The sequence below is a fragment of the Leguminivora glycinivorella genome, chromosome 25 (genome assembly GCF_023078275.1).
Source record: "Leguminivora glycinivorella isolate SPB_JAAS2020 chromosome 25, LegGlyc_1.1, whole genome shotgun sequence".
In the NCBI taxonomy this organism is placed as follows: Eukaryota; Metazoa; Arthropoda; class Insecta; order Lepidoptera; family Tortricidae; genus Leguminivora; species Leguminivora glycinivorella.
Window position 1 is genome coordinate 3,296,020 of NC_062995.1, and position 16,680 is coordinate 3,312,699.

The window sequence follows — 16,680 nt, forward strand, 5'->3', positions numbered from 1 at the left end:
TGTAGGTGAACGCGTACTAAGCTTGCGTGAGTGAAATATGACAGGTCGACTGTTCGCGTTTTTGACAAGCGGTAACTGTGAGGTAACCGAGAGGGGGTGGGCGGCACTTTCAGCGGGCAGCGAGAGTGGCCATACTGTACGATAGTACTCTTTATTATACTGTGAATATTGACACTGACAATTTCTGCGTTATTAAGTACAGCTGGCGGTCTAGCACATACAACATAATAACATGGTTTTTGAAGATAGAGCAATGATTTTCTCAACACAGATTATTATTATTTTTATCTGTGTCGGACCATTTAGATTTTTTTGATATTGTTATTTTTAAAGACGCTAGAGCCCGTCAAAAATTTCCAAAAACGGCCTTATTGATTATGGCGCAAAAAAAGTTGTGGTATTCAAAATTGGTAACAATTAGCCAAAAAAAACTAAACGGTCCGACACAGATTATTTCATTGTTATTCAGATTCACAAATTTCGTTACGATTGATTAAGTTTTGAAGGAGGAAACAGAGAGATTTTTAACTGAGTTGTTCTGATTGGTAATTTGTTTTTCGATAAATGTAATTAATTACACTGTACTAGTTTATTTAACTAAAATTCTCAAATTAAAAGGGGTGCGGCTCTTTTCCATTTTAGCATTTTCGCTACTGCAGCGCAGCGTCTAACAGTAGTCGTATTTCTAGTCAGGCTTCATAGGTATATGTACTGTAATAATATTTTCAATTTACAGATATAATCAGGAATTCAGAACAGCGTGACGTGATGAGCTAGTAACAATAGAGCTGTACACATACGCACATGTACAATATGTACATACACCGTCTATTGTACACATTGTCTATTGTACACACACTCCTTTAACATGTGTAGCTAGACTGTAAGTGTTAATATAAGGATTAAATAAATGATAAATGAATGATAAATGACATTACCAAGGTTGTCACAGTAATGAGTCATTTTCATTGCCGCGGCACTTTCAGGTTAATTGGAAAACTGTCAGGGGACGGTCAGTTTGATGTTTTAAATTAAATATCTGGGCAACCGAGCTTCGCTCGGTTCTGTTTCGTATCCTTGACATGTGTCGCCATCTAGTTCAAAAATAAATAGTACCTACATCGAGCGAAAGAATTCTCAGCCTTAACAACACAACTACTCCACACGAGATGGCGCGCATTTCGCCACAAAAACTCAAATAGTGTATTTTCTATTCGTTTTAGCCTTGACCTGTGTCGCCATCTAGTGTTTGCAATAAATAGTACTTACATCGACCGAAAGAATTCTGTCTTAACAGTACAACTACTGCACACGAGATGGCGCGCGAAGAAAAACGCATGAAAACTCGAAAATTCGCGTTTTCCGGGACCTAAGGATAAGTTAGACCGATTTTTCACCCCCAAAAACCCCCACATAACAAATTTCTGCGAAATCGTTAGAGCGGTTTCCGAGATCGTCAGTGTAAATAAATATATATATAAATAAATAAATATACAAGAATTGCTCGTTTAAAAGTATAAGATTTATAATACGGGTCAATTTGATTTATTAACTGTGTCGGAAAATGTCTGCTTTTTAACTAGGGAAATAGGCCACAATACATAACCGTCGATCTTTTTTGGATTTTTCTCAAATAACGGATATCTACTTAAATATATACATTCTACAATCACGCCTGTTTCCCAGAGCGGTAGCACAGATCACGGATTTTCCATTTGCTACGATCCTGACAAACCAACTTTTCAAGTCGGTCGGTCGGTTTCAAGACTTTCAAGTACTTCTGACCTGGGGGCCGATTTTTGAGTCTCACGGCGTTCGAATTCAGAAAATTGTCACTGAAAATAATAGGCAATTCACCGTTTTCAACCGGTATTTTAGTGACAGTGAGACTCAAAATAAAAAAAATTCCCCGATTTGGTCGAAACAGTTCGCCTAGTTCTATGGTTTATATTATAGGGTTTAACATTAGGGTTGCTTAAAACTTACAATATTTCCACTATATTTGATTTGTAAATTTTTTTGCCGCCTCTGTCACATCTGACAATGCTATGTCACAGCTTTCAAAACATGTGGAATCGAGAGCCACTACATTCATTAACATCGTGACAAGCATGTAAACAGTTAACCTTAGAAACAAAGACCTATTAATATTTATAAGTGTACGTCGTTTGCATTAATGTCATCCAATCGATGGATCATGCCATCCACGAAGACGCGTGCCTTGGCGTGAGATTAAAGGTGAGGTTTGTCTAGGGTTGCAAAAAAACCTTTTTTTTTCTGGCTTGACAAACTGAAATGGGACTGGGCAGGCCATGTCTGCCGTATGCTCCCACAGAGGTGGGCTAAAATAGCCACCGTATGGGTGCCGCAAGACGGGCGGGGATCTGGCAGGCCCAGGCGGAGATGGCGGGACGACCTGGACGTGTATCTCAGCGATTGGCCGGAGACCGCTCATAACCGGGACGAGTGGAAATCGAAGGGCCTTTGCCCAGCAGTGGGACACGGCATAGGCTTTAAATTGTTTTTCTGGCTTAAAAAAAACATGAAAACAAACTGTGAAAAAAAAACTGTTTTTTTTCTGGATGTTTTTTTTCTAAAGTACGAAATTTCATCAAATAACTTTAATTTAGCACGCAAAGTACAGCGCCCTGGAAGCAATGTACAAATTTGTGCCACTTGCTGTGGAGACGGCGGGACCCTGGGGAACTGAGGCTAAAGCCTTTGTTAGGGAACTTGGTCGCCGACTTAGGGATAGGGGCTGCGATCCGCGTTCCGGGTCGTATCTGGTGCAGGGGATTTCATTGGCTATACAGCGTGGACATGCTGCTAGTGTGATGGGAACCTTTGGGCCCGGTACGACTCGGGCGGGTCCTAGTTAGTTTGCGCGTATGTTGTTGTTGCAATAACCCACATATGGGTAAATGACGAAGCCTGTTGCGGATAGCTTTATTGTTTGTGTGTAAGGACGATGCCTGTTGCTGATTTAAGGCTGTAACCTCATGACGAAGCCTGCGTTGCGGATAATGGGTTGTAAAATATTTAGTGTTATTTTTGTCCAATAAATAATTTAACCTTTAATTTCTGGTCTTATAAAAGTAACATTTACGAAATCTGTAGATGGTAGTTATTACTATTTACTGTTGCCACTCCACGCTGCAAGCCGCATCGGGGATTCCCCAATAAACGTTTGTATACTGAATGTTAATCGAATTAAAATGTACGTTATTGTTATTGAAACACGTCTCAACTCACTAAAACCGTTATTGTCGAATTATTCGTTCATCTGAAAAAAATCCACATTTAGAAAAAAAAACAATGGTGCTTGGGTTTTTTTTTCATAGTTCTGAAAAAAAAAACATTTGTTTTTTTTTTCTATTAGCAACCCTAGGTTTGTCATATGCGGGCGACATCGTGAATGGCACGGTTATTGAGTAACTGTTTTTCTGCATTCTATTACTACTAGCTAGTAATGGATATGTGATTTTCTGTGCCTTAACGGTCCTTATGCTTCATCTGCCAATAAGTACGAATTTATGTTAATATTCGCGATACATATTAATTTATACACCGTGTTTTTTTTTTGTTTTCCGTTAAATTCGACACGCAGTTAGGTTCATCATCAGGAACCACCCCGTATATCGCTTTTTGTTAAATTCGGAAGAAAAAATATTTTTTCGTTTCCCTACATAATAATTAATAAATGGATTAATTAGTGTGAGAGGACCTTAATCATAACATTAAAGTCATTGCCAAGTGTTAGACGGCACATATCAAAACAAATAACATTAGGAAGTGGTAAGGGATGCCACACACGTGTTCAGTATTTTTTTTTTTAATAATTCGATAACCATAATAAGAGTTAAGAGGCTAGTTTCTTAGAGAAATTGATTTTATTTGAACTAAAGAATCTTCCCTTAAAGTTAACGGAATTCAATAAAAACAGGGTGTATTAAGGGGCTGCGTCAGCAGACACACCTCGTATCGTAGGGCCCATAGTTAGTTTTCCCATTTTGAATTTGAACCTTGTTATATAAATAAATTGGTGAGAATTTCGTTTGTTTCAAAAAGTAATGTAACAATGGAAATTTCACTTTATTTGGTTAATGGAGGATTTAAATTAGATTGCAACAACTATGTACATTGTAATGTACATTGAGCCTTACGAGGTTAACGTCATACAGCGGAAGTCTATGGAAATTCCCATACAAAAAATATGCGAATGGACTGTCAACCAATTCTAACTCAAAACCAATAGCAAAGTTAAAACTAGTTTTTCATACAAACGTAGTTCTTTCTTGCCCTGGATATTGGATAGAGAATAGACACAAAGTTTTGAGGCCACAGGCAGGACAGCCAGGAAAGAGACAAACATACGCTGGATACCATAGTATCCATAGTACAGAACAATCAGGTGTTCCTTCTCACTCACGAAGGTCTGTATGTGTACTAGCTGATAAGAAAGAGACAGACATACCTCTGTCCCTCTCCAGTGCGCTGTTTACCATAATATCCATGGTGTGTAACAATCAGGGGTTCCTGCTCACTCACGAAGGCCTGTGTAGTAGCTGACAGGATAGAGACAGACATACCTCCGTCCCTCTCCAGCCCGCTGGACACCATGATCTGGAGCCACACGCAGAACAGCCCCAGGATGACCAGCACTCGGAGGAAGGTCGCATACTTTAGCCGCGGCATCGTACATTTCGGAATTGGAGCTCACGTCGACAAGATGGCGGCGGCCGCCATTTTGATTCTGTAACAATATGGTTCCGTTCAGTTTGACGTTTAGGCATATTTTTATTTTGATGTCGATTTCACTTTTTTTATTCTTGGAATTTATTGCACTTTTTCTACTTAGAATCATGAACTTAGATTCTATTAGGAGACAAAAAAATGACCCAATTTTCCATACATATTTTTGCCCTCCTCTGAATTACGATCAAAAAACTTGTGTGAGAAATTGTAACTCAGTGGAAAAGTACAAAAAATCCCACATGTGGAAAAAAAAGTAAAACAGACAAGAGAAAAAAATGCCCGTTTACCAAAAAAAAAAACGTAAAAGTTTTAATCTTAATAATACCTGCTTACAGAGAAATTTCAAAAACCCAATTCGTGAGAATTGTTTTATCTTTATCATATATTATAAGAAGTTATAACTTTTTCCCCTCACTAGCTCGGAAACACGTGTTTTGTCCTTTAATACCAGCGGGTAAAAACGCATTTTATCCACTAGTGGGTAAAGTAATTTGACCTTGAATAAAGTCAAATTAACTGCTTTAAAATGGATATAAGTAGGTGAATCTAGTAATAAAGATGATTTACCACCTGTGGAACTACTGGGAGCAGTGATAAACGCATTTTTTGCGTTGTAGTTTCCTCGCTACAGTGAGGGGAAAAATTTTGTGTTACACTCGGGTGCAAATGTATTTTACTTCACGTGTGTTAAAAAACTAGCAAGTTCAGGATTCTATTCTCGAACCACTCGCTTCGCTCGTGGTTCAACTATAGAATCCTTTCCCTTGCTCGTTTTTCAATTCCACACCCGGCGTTAAAATACAACTTTGCCCCCTTGTATAACAAATAACTATTACCTCCACCATCAAATAAGCCCTAGGATTCTACAATATAATTGGTGGAAATAGACTTGCGACAGTTGACATTGTAGCAACTAATAAGGATACCGTAATTGGACAGTGTTATGGAATAAGCGATCAAGCGACAGTTAGTTGAAATCGAGAAAATGAGCTAGAAAGATTTGAAATTTGAATCAGTTGTTGTAAGTTCATTTATAAAGTAAAAAAGTTAATTTTGACATTGAACCTATAAAAGTGTTCATAATTTAAATAGATAAAAAAAATAACACCATACCTATTCAAGTTTCGAAGTTATTAACGTTTTTCCGCTTGATTCTTTATTGAACTAATACTGGGATGAGGTTAATTTATTTCGTCGTAGCGTACTATGAGACATATTTTGTCGCTTGATTCTTTAATGCAAATTGTTAGAGGTAAAGTGAATACTGGAATAAAATAAAATTCCATATATTTGAGTAAATAGTGCCATTGTAAATAAATCAACAACAATGTTTTCCTCCACAATGATTAGGACTAATCCGTCTAACAATTTAGTTTTGTTCTCCAATCAACTTTTTTTAATAAATGTCAAAAAAATCAGCATATATGGCAAAATTGGCATTGTAACTAATAATAATTCATTAGTACTAGCCAGGATTACACACATAAGATATTATGATATAACAAAACCTCTTGATACTTAGTTCTCATTAAGCGAAATATCCTGCGATTTCAAATATGTAACAACGAATTAAACGACACTATTAGGGCGGTTAAATCGATATTGCGTTTATAAATAATCAAAACTTTAAACCAAAACGAATTAATAACATTTTTATGGCGTTTAACTCGATTTTGCGATTTAGAATATACGCTTATTATAATTTGTAAAAGTAAATTTGGCGTTCAATTCGTTTTTACGTAACGACTTAGTACACAGGGCCATACAAATTTTAACGTGTCGCTTGATTCTACCCCTTAAAATAAGGCTGTAAGCATGATTTTTCAACAAAGAAATAGTCAATACTATAGATTATCACATTTATATCCGAACTGCATTCATAACTTTTTTTTCGAATTTTGGCGCTTAGTTCGCTATTCCATAACACCGTCCAATTTTCCCTATAATTCGTCATTTATATAAACTGTGCATTTTAATGTCGTTTTCCGTATGAACAGGTTTTTTTTGAGGAAATTTAGATACATAATTAAAAACCAGTATTTATCGGGTGTTTCCTGTATGTAACACTAGCAAATAATTAAAACATTGTACGTACCTACTCCTCAAACGATTACGACTATATTTTTTTGTTAATAAAGTCGATAATAAACTAATAACCTAACCACAAAATTAAAATTTTGAAAAAACTTCCGACCGCGACATAGTGGACCTGTTTTGAAACATGGTTAAGAACACTCCCGACTAACTCAGCTTTCAAACAAAAAAAAAACTAAATCTAAATCGGTTCATCCGTTCGGGAGCTACGATGCCACCGACAGACTACACACAGACAGACAGACACCCCGTCGTTTTTGCGTCAGGAGTTAAAACAGTACATATATGGTGGATATTACCTCTATAGCTACTTAACTTATGTCTGTCTTTTACGGATAACTTTGACAATTTTTATGACTTAATCCCCCCGTGGCGAAAAACGTCAAATTAATGTTAAATTTATAGTTTTAGTCGGTGAAATACTATACTTTCCGTTGTCAAATAGATATATTTAATTTCTTTGAAAATCTACATCACATCGAAATTATTTTCGTACTAAATTAATCTGAAACATTTACTAAAATTGCTCTTACGTGTTAGTGATTATAAATTTGTATTATATATTTTTGGCAATTTTTTGATAACGAGCCTTCACCGTCACAATTATTACCACTTCTGGACATTTTCTCATATTTTGTTAGACCAAGTAGAAAAAGTCCTATGATATGTTATACTATATTTGCAAACTACTCGCAAAGCCCTTTAATTTGATACCACACACGGTATGATTAAGCGCTCGGTTGCTTAAAATAGTATCCATACTAATATTATAAACGGGAAAGTGTGTGTTTGTTTGTTTGTCCGTCTTTCACGGCAAAACGGAGCGACGAATTGACGTGATTTTTTAAGTGGAGATAGTTGAAGGGATGGAGAGTGACATAGGCTACTTTTTGTCTCTTTCTGACCCCCCACTTCCCTAAAATGGGGGGTGCAAGTTTGTATGGAGCATTCAGCGAAGCCGCGGGCGAAAGCTAGTATATTATACATTAATAATTTATGCGTTGTCTATTATGTGCAGTACAGTAAGCCCTTACCCGACTATTACCCAACTAGGTACATTAAAAGGTCAACGAACTTTGCTTTTACCAGCCCAAGGCTGGAATGTCGTCGTTTCCACATAGGTATCTATCGTATACTCAAACTTTAACGATCACTTCAGTCCCAAATAAGTTTAATATATAATCTTTAGACGAGAAGATTTAAATTTGAATGCCTTCTTTACTTTTTACTACTATTTATCCATACTTAATATTATAAATGGGAAAGTGTGTGTGTCTGTTTGTTTGTCTGTCTTTCACGGCAAAACGGAGCGACGAATTGACGATTAGCCTAAGAACGGTGCGATATTTTTGAAAATAATTCTACAGTAGTAGTTTTTTTCATATACAGCGTTTAATCGCAATTTAAAAAACCTATATTTTCGAATCCACCAATAGTTTGGAATGGAAGATATTAAAAAAAACTACGCCCAAAAAATAAGCGTTTTCTTTCGGCAAAATACCTCACAGTAATTTAATGGTGGACACATGTAAAAAAAAATCAGTTTTAAGGTTTACAACCCGAAGCCACCTAAATATATGACGGGAAATAAGACTTTTTTTAATGATATAGAATTTTTGAATTTTTTCTAACGTGCTCTAGAGCAAATATAACAACAGATATTTTTAAGCAGAAATGAATAGCACATAATATTTCAGATATTTAGCATATAAAAACCACCAATATATTTATATGGAAATAAAAAAATCTAAATATTTGACCGGGCAAATTAGTAACAGATAATAGTACGAGGTTGACTTTTACTGTCCCTATTTAACAATATTAACAGCATGATAATCCACCCAATAAGTTTGACCTTTATTTAATACTTTAATTTAATAATATATTTACATTTTTTGCGTGGTTTGGTTTGGACCTTAGTGTCTTACATTTAGGAATTCATATGGCAAACCACCACGCCAGTGAAACTGGGCCGAGAGTAGGTGATGAGCCGTGTCGCATGCTTTTTATTCTGTTCTTCTATTACACATTAACGTAAATGAGGAGGCACACTGACATTTTACCCCGCCAGGCGGCGCCTATGCAAGAGTCTAGGCATGTCACTGTCATTCATATGTGAGAGAGAAAAAACATAATTATCAGCTTCTCGCTCTCACGTCTCACGGACTAATAGGGTGGCGCCATCTGTCGTATCCTTTGAGTGTTCCTCCTCATTACATGCCTATTTCTACATAAGTAATATTTTAGGTAGATTAAAAACAGACGTTTCCCACCGATAATAAAGTCCAAAGTAATTTAAAAAATTACATATTTATTTTAGGCATGCGATTTGACAGTCGTCGAAAAGAGTATATACTTGTCAGTACATACATCTATCTCACGTTTTTCTCTTCTACCATTTGACAGATCTCCGTCATCTTGTGAAATGTATTCTTCCATTCTTCAGAATCGTTGAAGCAACGCTTGTTACAAACACGCGAAAGCTATGCAAAGTCTAATTTCGACCCATATGTCACGGCCAGGTATAGCCCCGGCGATTATCGTTAGACTTACAAGCCACAGGTCACGGGTTCAAATCTCAGTCGTCGCATACGTAGGTGCGGATATTACAGCTTTTTTAATTCATTTTTTTTAATGTTTTATTTATATTATAAGTTGATAAGTACAAGCTACTGCAATGACATTAAATACAAGGACGCACAATTCATAACAAAAATGTTTTAAAAACCTGGGTCTAAATTGCATTTATACCATTCTTGTTGATGCTAATAACGTTAACTTCTTATCTGCTTAGGAAAAAAATCGTTCATGCCATAACCAACTTAGTGTATAAAGACCTAAGTATCAAAATTGCAAATAGAACTGTGACACACTAAAAACTCTTTATCAAAATACCTTTTGTCATAATATGCTCAAATGACTTAAATGTCAAAATGAATTGCGAACGGATATTGAACGAATGGAGCCGCTACCAATATATAATAAGTATAGAAATACCTAAAAAAGGCCGCAATTTTACTTCTTCATTACATAAACTTTAAAAATACCCTACTGTATCATCTTTATCTTGGTCACTTGTACTACGTTTATTACAATAAATGTATGTAATGTATGTATGTGTAAATTTCCTGACATGTCATATCTAGTTGTCACAAAGAAAAATTTACAGGGCTTCCAAGAATCTCGAGCTGGAAGGATACAAATTAAAATATTTTCTATGAAAATAATTAAATTCGACAGCAGACAACCCAAAGGTTAATCGGATTTATTTATTATAGACATTTGTTTTAAATTAAATACCAGTGGCTCTGATCTGATAGTGGGATATTCTTTAAAATTTATTTTCAAAAGGAGATTTAATGTTGGTAATGCCATTCAAATAATATTAGAAGTGTCTACGCGAGTGTCCGAATTTAATTATAGGATAGCACATATTGAAAGTACTGTAATATGGGTACAGAAGCCTGCCTATTGAAATATAAAATACATAGCAAAAAGTATAGAAAGAACCTACTACTTTTCGACTTTTTATTTACACTACATACCGACCATACAACTGACTCTAATTAATCTTGGTTTTCAAAAGTGTAAAATGTAGACCTAAGTGCGTTTTCGCATTATCCGAACCGATATCGGATGTCGGACCGATATCCCATACATTACAGGCGGAATCTTGGATTCATCTATTGATATCCTTCCGACATCCGTTATCGGATCGGATAATGTGAAAACGGTCTAATAGCGACTCAATTAGTTTTTGTTCCTTGACGGTCATTAATTTGAACTAATAAAATTATTTATTTAAATCTTTACAATTACAACGAGTATTATACATTCATTTTGTAATGTAATCCAACGAAATAACTTATAGAAATATATTCTACCCTTTTTGCTTGTTTTCCGATTACTATTTAGCCAATTTTTCATTGAGTCATACCATGGACTTTCAATAGGGACTGAGCTCACACTTTTTTTGCCATAATAAATTGAACTTTATCACCGGTGCAGAAAAACGTTCTTATTAGGATAGTAAAAGTGTATCCACATGAGAGGGTCAAAGTTGGGGCTGGTGTCCCTCTCGCACGTGTGACCAGTGTTAAAGAGATTACTATAGTAGTAGTGTTTTTACCTGTATGATAACTAAGTTAATAAACTTCTTAAATTATTTTTGTATTATATCGAGGCAAGGATATTAATACCTTGTAGCGAATTGGTAAGTCATTATTATGAAGCCATAAAACCAAAGATTTGCGCAATTAAAAAAACCTTTAATTTCGGTATTAGTAGATTTGGTAGTAACTTTGAATATTGACTGGTATCCCTAAATAATGACAGTGATGACGTCATTCAAATAATTTTGACAGTGGCAATAAGTGCGAGAGGGACACCAGCCCCAACTTTACCCTCTCATGTGGACACACTTTTTGGCCTAACAACTCAATCTAGCTTAATAATATATAAATCTATGAGTCATACCGGACAACTGTCACTGTACATTTGTAATCCTTATTACAAGGGCATAACGTCTAGCGATGGTTAGCTAAGACAGAGTATTGCGGTTGCGGGGAGGAACGATGTTGAACCTTAGGTTACCTTCAATCAATACTAATACTGAAATACAGTTTTCGACCTTATTGCATTACATGTGTCTAATAACATTTTAAAATGGCTAGGGAATTAAATATCTTGACTGTACCTAAATTACTCACAGCATTAAATAAAATGTTATATACAACAAAAAAAAAACAATATTTTAAATAAAGGGGGTAAAAAGGCGGTAAAAGAAAAATAAAATAAAAATAAAAACCAAAAAAAGTTCATTTCGACTGCCGGGGATCGAACCCACGACATCAGGACCGTCCGTCATTTTACGTTACGCTAGTACAACCTGAGCTATTGAAGCGATAGTAGTGGCGACGAAATATATTATTATACCATGATATATTGAAAATGCGGTTGAACACATGAGTCACTTTTGAAATAATGCAGGAAATTACATCGTCAATGGTAGAGAGTTTGTAGGCAAGAAGAATATGAAAATACTTATTTCAGTACGTACGTATGTGGTTTTAGCGCTTCTTGGCGAGCATTTAAAGGTGGATTAATTTTTATTCTTCTTTATTATGATCCTAACGAAAAGTCTGTTCCATTTTTTTGCTTATGTAATTTTTGCCGTGAATGTTATTCCGAGCTAGTAAAATATTGAACATCCGTCTTGTTTTTGGGGTGGTTTCAGTTTTCATAGTGTTTCAACACATAATGTATATACAAAACAACCATAACTTCACTTGTCCTTTTATTGCTTGTGTCATAACTGATTTAATTAGTCCGCTTTTTGCTACTACGAAGTATCATTCACAAAAATAGGTGGTTTCTTAATGTGTTATAAAGGTCATAAATTAAAGTAGTCGAATTTAAAACAAAAGTCCTGATTCCATTTTCGCCTGATTTTTAGTGAATTAAAATAATTTTTTTTTTATTCTATTATACGTTTTTTGTCACAAATTTTGGTGGCTTAACTAAAAAAACTATTTCAAATTACCAAACTTAATTTTTGGTGACATAAAAAGTACTGTTATAGAATTAAGTTATTTTCCCAGTAGTAGCAAGACCGGATGGTTCCTAGGCTAACAAAAATTATGAACAATCAAGAGCCTGAGACATATTTAAAATTACAGGCAAGAATCAACTTCAGTACAAAATTTGACACGCTCGGCCCCTATACAAATATATGAATTTGTTTCTTCTATCTAAATTAAGTTCTGTGATGGCCACTCCCACTCCCCGCTTAAAGCGCCGCCCACCCCCTCTCGGTTACCTCACAGAACTAGGAAGAAACAAGCTCATTTCACCTCTGGTGTTTCGGGTGTCCATGGGCGGCGGTGATCGCTTACCATCAGGCGACCTGTCTGCTCGTTTGCCTCCTATCCCATAAAAAAAAAATATTTGTATGGCGGCCGAGCGTGTCAGAATTTGTACTGAAGACACACACACGTTCCCATTTACAATATTACTAGCTTTTGCCCGCGGCTTCGCTCGCGTTAGAAAGAAACAAAAAGTAGCCTATGTCACTCTCCATCCCTTCAACTATCTCCATTTAAAAAAATAAAACCGCCTTCAAAAATAAGCGCGTTACAAAACACGGAGAAACTAAAAAGCAAAAAATAATAAACCTTTGAATTCAGATTTCTTATCGTATTGCAATAATAAACATCCAAATTATAAACAAATCAATTATTTTTGTAGTCGGTACCAGACCTGTTCGTCGCCTTGCTATTGCCTGTTTGCTGCCATACACAGGCTGGTACCGACTCCAAAAATAATTGATTTGTTTATAATTTGGATGTTTAGATTATTGCAATACGATAAGAAATCTGAATTCAAAGGTTTATTATTTTTTGCTTTTTAGTTTCTCCGTGTTTTGTAACGCGCTTATTTTTGAAGGCGGTTTTATTTTTTGTTAAAAAGTTTATTTATTTGTTGATTTTTAGTGGTTCCTATTGATATTATATGTATCAGTCCGAATATATGCACACTAGTGAAAGAATTATCCTTTAACTCCTAACCATTGAGGAGTTGACCTTCCATCAGCTCAGCCACATAAAATTATTACCATCAGACGTAAATACTGGTGTACCTTTGAAAAATACACTAAAAACATTACATGTGCCTATAACATTTGAAGAGTTTCCTCGATTTCTCCAGGATCCCATCATCAGACCCCGACTTGGTGCCAATGGGACCATCTCGGGGTTATACCCGTACGATCAAAAAAAAAAATTGTGAAAATCGGTCCACAATTCTCGGAGTTATCGAGTAACATACATACAAAAAAGAAATAAAAAAATAAATAAAAAAAAACATTCAGTCGAATTGAGAACCTCCTCCTTTTTTGAAGTCGGTTAAAAAATCACGTCAATCGTCGCCTCCTTTTGCCGTGAAAGACGGACAAACAAAGAGACACACACACTTTCCCATTTATAATATTAATATGGATTATATTATATACTAGATTTTGCCCGCGGCTTCGCTCGCGTTAGAAAGAGACAAAAAGTAGCCTATGTCACTCTCCATCCCTTCAACTATCTCCATTTAAAAAATCAAGTCAATTCGTCGCCTCGTTTTGCCGTGAAAGACGGACAAACAAAGACACACACACTTTCCCATTTATAATATTAATATGGAAATAATATGGATTATATTATATACTAGATTTTGCCCGCGGCTTCGCTCGCGTTAGAAAGAGACAAAAAGTAGCCTATGTCCATCCCTTCAACTATCTCCACTTAAAAAATCACGACAATACGTCGCTCCGTTTTGCCGTGAAAGGCGGACAAACAAAGAGACACACACACTTTCCCATTTATAATATTAATATGGAAATAATATGGATTATATTATATACTAGATTTTGCCCGCGGCTTCGCTCGCGTTAGAAAGAGACAAAAAGTAGCCTGCATCCCTTCAACTATCTCCATTTAAAAAATCACGTCAATTCGTCGCCTCCTTTTGCCGTGAAAGGCGGACAAACAAAGAGACACACACACTTTCCCATTTATAATAATTATTAGTACGGATTGTATATATTATCAAGATATAAGGATTGTCTAGAGGGCGCTGTTATTCTGATTCTGATGTACTTATGCGGTGACAGTTCTGTATAGTATGAAGATAACCTAACCAAAAAATTAAAATTTTGAAAAACCCCCGACCGCGACATAGTGGACCGATTTTCATGAAACATGGTTAAGAACACTCCCGACTAACTCAGCTTTCAGACAAAAATAACTAAATCTAGGTAGGTTCATGCGTTCGGGAGCTACGATGCCACAGACAGACACATACACACACACACACACACACACACAGACAAACAGACACGTCAAACTTATTTAACACCCCGTCGTTTTTGCGTCGGGGGTTAAAAATAGTCCTAATGAAATTGAAATTCCACAACATGGCGCGTAGATATTAAAGTAAAATCCATAATCCTACGGACTATGGAGATTAGCTACGGACCAAATTGACAAGTAAGTGTGAACAAATGTTGCCACAGTTTGGCCAGTGTCGTTCTTATCGATATTAAAATTATTATTACATCGTAGATTTATGGTGCACCCAGACGGGACAATGAAATTGGCAATTTGATCGGCTAATCAATATACCAACTTTTTCTGTGATTTCGACAGATCAAAAGGTCTGTAGACCCCTAATTAGAGATTTTTTTTATTTCAAAGCAGCAATAATATTATACGAAAATTATATAGATATTCATGATATACTTGCCATAGCGTGACGGATACTTTATTATCGTCGGACATGGTATTTGATTTTTTACCTACAGGCTCGGAAACCTTTTTATGTTTTAAAACTAGTGGGTAAAAACGCATGGTATCCATCCACTACCTCGAAGATACATAGAACAAACCAAAATGGGTACTTCTTATTTGAAACTAATATACTTATTCTTGATTTAAACTTGTCTGTTGTATGTACTTTACAACTTGTCGATATATTGTTATCGACATATACCTTCCCTATTTTTATTTTGCTGTTCCTGGTATCACTTTACCTGTCAGCCATTTGTCAATTTAGTCCGTAGGATTATGGATTTTACTTTACCTAAAACTTTTTGCCATTAGTCCGTAAGATTGGACTTAACAAACACAAGGTTATTCGTAATCTCGAATTCGTAATAGCTATAGATTAAGTGCTTTTATCAGTCCTAATTAATAATCCATATCTTTGCGGCATTACGTTCTTATCGCTAAGATTTAAATTCACAACACAACACATCGCCAAATAGGGTTGTGTCGTTCACGACTTATGAACTGTTAGGAATAAAGCTAGGAACATACTACGTGGATGTCCGCGGTTGCGCGACCGCGACCGATCAATGCACACGGTCTTCGGGACGTGGCTTCGGCTGACCAAAATATCCAGCGAGCCAGATTTCGATCGGACGTCCGTGCGCTCAAGGCCACGTCCACGACCAACGAGCGATAGTTTGCACGGTTAAGTGTATATTCATTGTCTAGATCCGCGCCCGCGTCAGAAATATACGACTATTGTCAAGAGGGCGCTGATTCCGATGTACGCGGTGACAGTTCAGTCACAGTATAACAAAGAGTACCTACTATCACTACTATCGTACAGTATGGCCGCTCCCCGCTGAAAGTGCCGCCCACCCCCTCTCGGTTACCTCACAGTTACCCTGTCAAGAACGCGACCAGTCGACCTGTCATATCTCACTCACACAAGCATGGTACGCGGTCACCTACAGGAGCTTAGACTGTGTGCGTATTAAGGTAAAATTCGGATCTAGGCCGTACGAGCCTCTTTCATATATTTGATCGTCACTGTTCGAGGTGTGATAAGTAGTATGAAGAAAATAGTTTAATTCGTTCCCATTTTAGGAAAGTGGGGGGTTAGGAAGAGACAAAAAGTAGCCTATGTCACTCTCCATGCCTTCAACTATCTTCACTTAAGAAATCACATCAATTCGTCGTTCCGTTTTGCTGTGAAAGACGGACAAACAAACAGACACACACACTTTCCCATTTATAATATTAGTATGGATTGACGATAGATATCATCTCTTGGCCTTGGCCGTAAAGCCAGCCCTTTAGATACACATCGATGTTGTGTAAAAACTAGGGCGTTGCGTGTTTTGTACTTAATGTTAGCATGTCGGTAGCAGCATGCTATTTCCGGTTAGAATCATTTTACAAAATATTATAATTTTCCCCTCACTAGCTCGGAAACACGTGTTTTGTCCTTTAATACCAGCGGGTAAAAACGCATTTTATCCACTAGTGGGTAAAGTAATTT

The 16,680-nt window shown here is 36.3% G+C and overlaps 1 protein-coding gene across 5 annotated transcripts in view; it reads right to left on the reverse strand.

The window, feature by feature from the left end:
* Positions 1-16,680, reverse strand: part of LOC125239332 (alpha-1,6-mannosyl-glycoprotein 2-beta-N-acetylglucosaminyltransferase) — a 90,384-nt gene that overhangs the window by 62,350 nt on the left and 11,354 nt on the right. For 4 of the 5 annotated variants that reach the window (XM_048146883.1, XM_048146880.1, XM_048146881.1 and 1 more), the window contains exon 2: positions 4,590-4,753. The exons of the other annotated variant lie outside the window; for it this stretch is intronic. In XM_048146883.1, coding sequence (XP_048002840.1) covers positions 4,590-4,695 — 106 coding nt within the window. In that variant the 5' untranslated portion in view covers positions 4,696-4,753. The remainder of the gene's footprint in view (positions 1-4,589; positions 4,754-16,680) is intronic. 5 annotated transcript variants of the gene reach the window in all.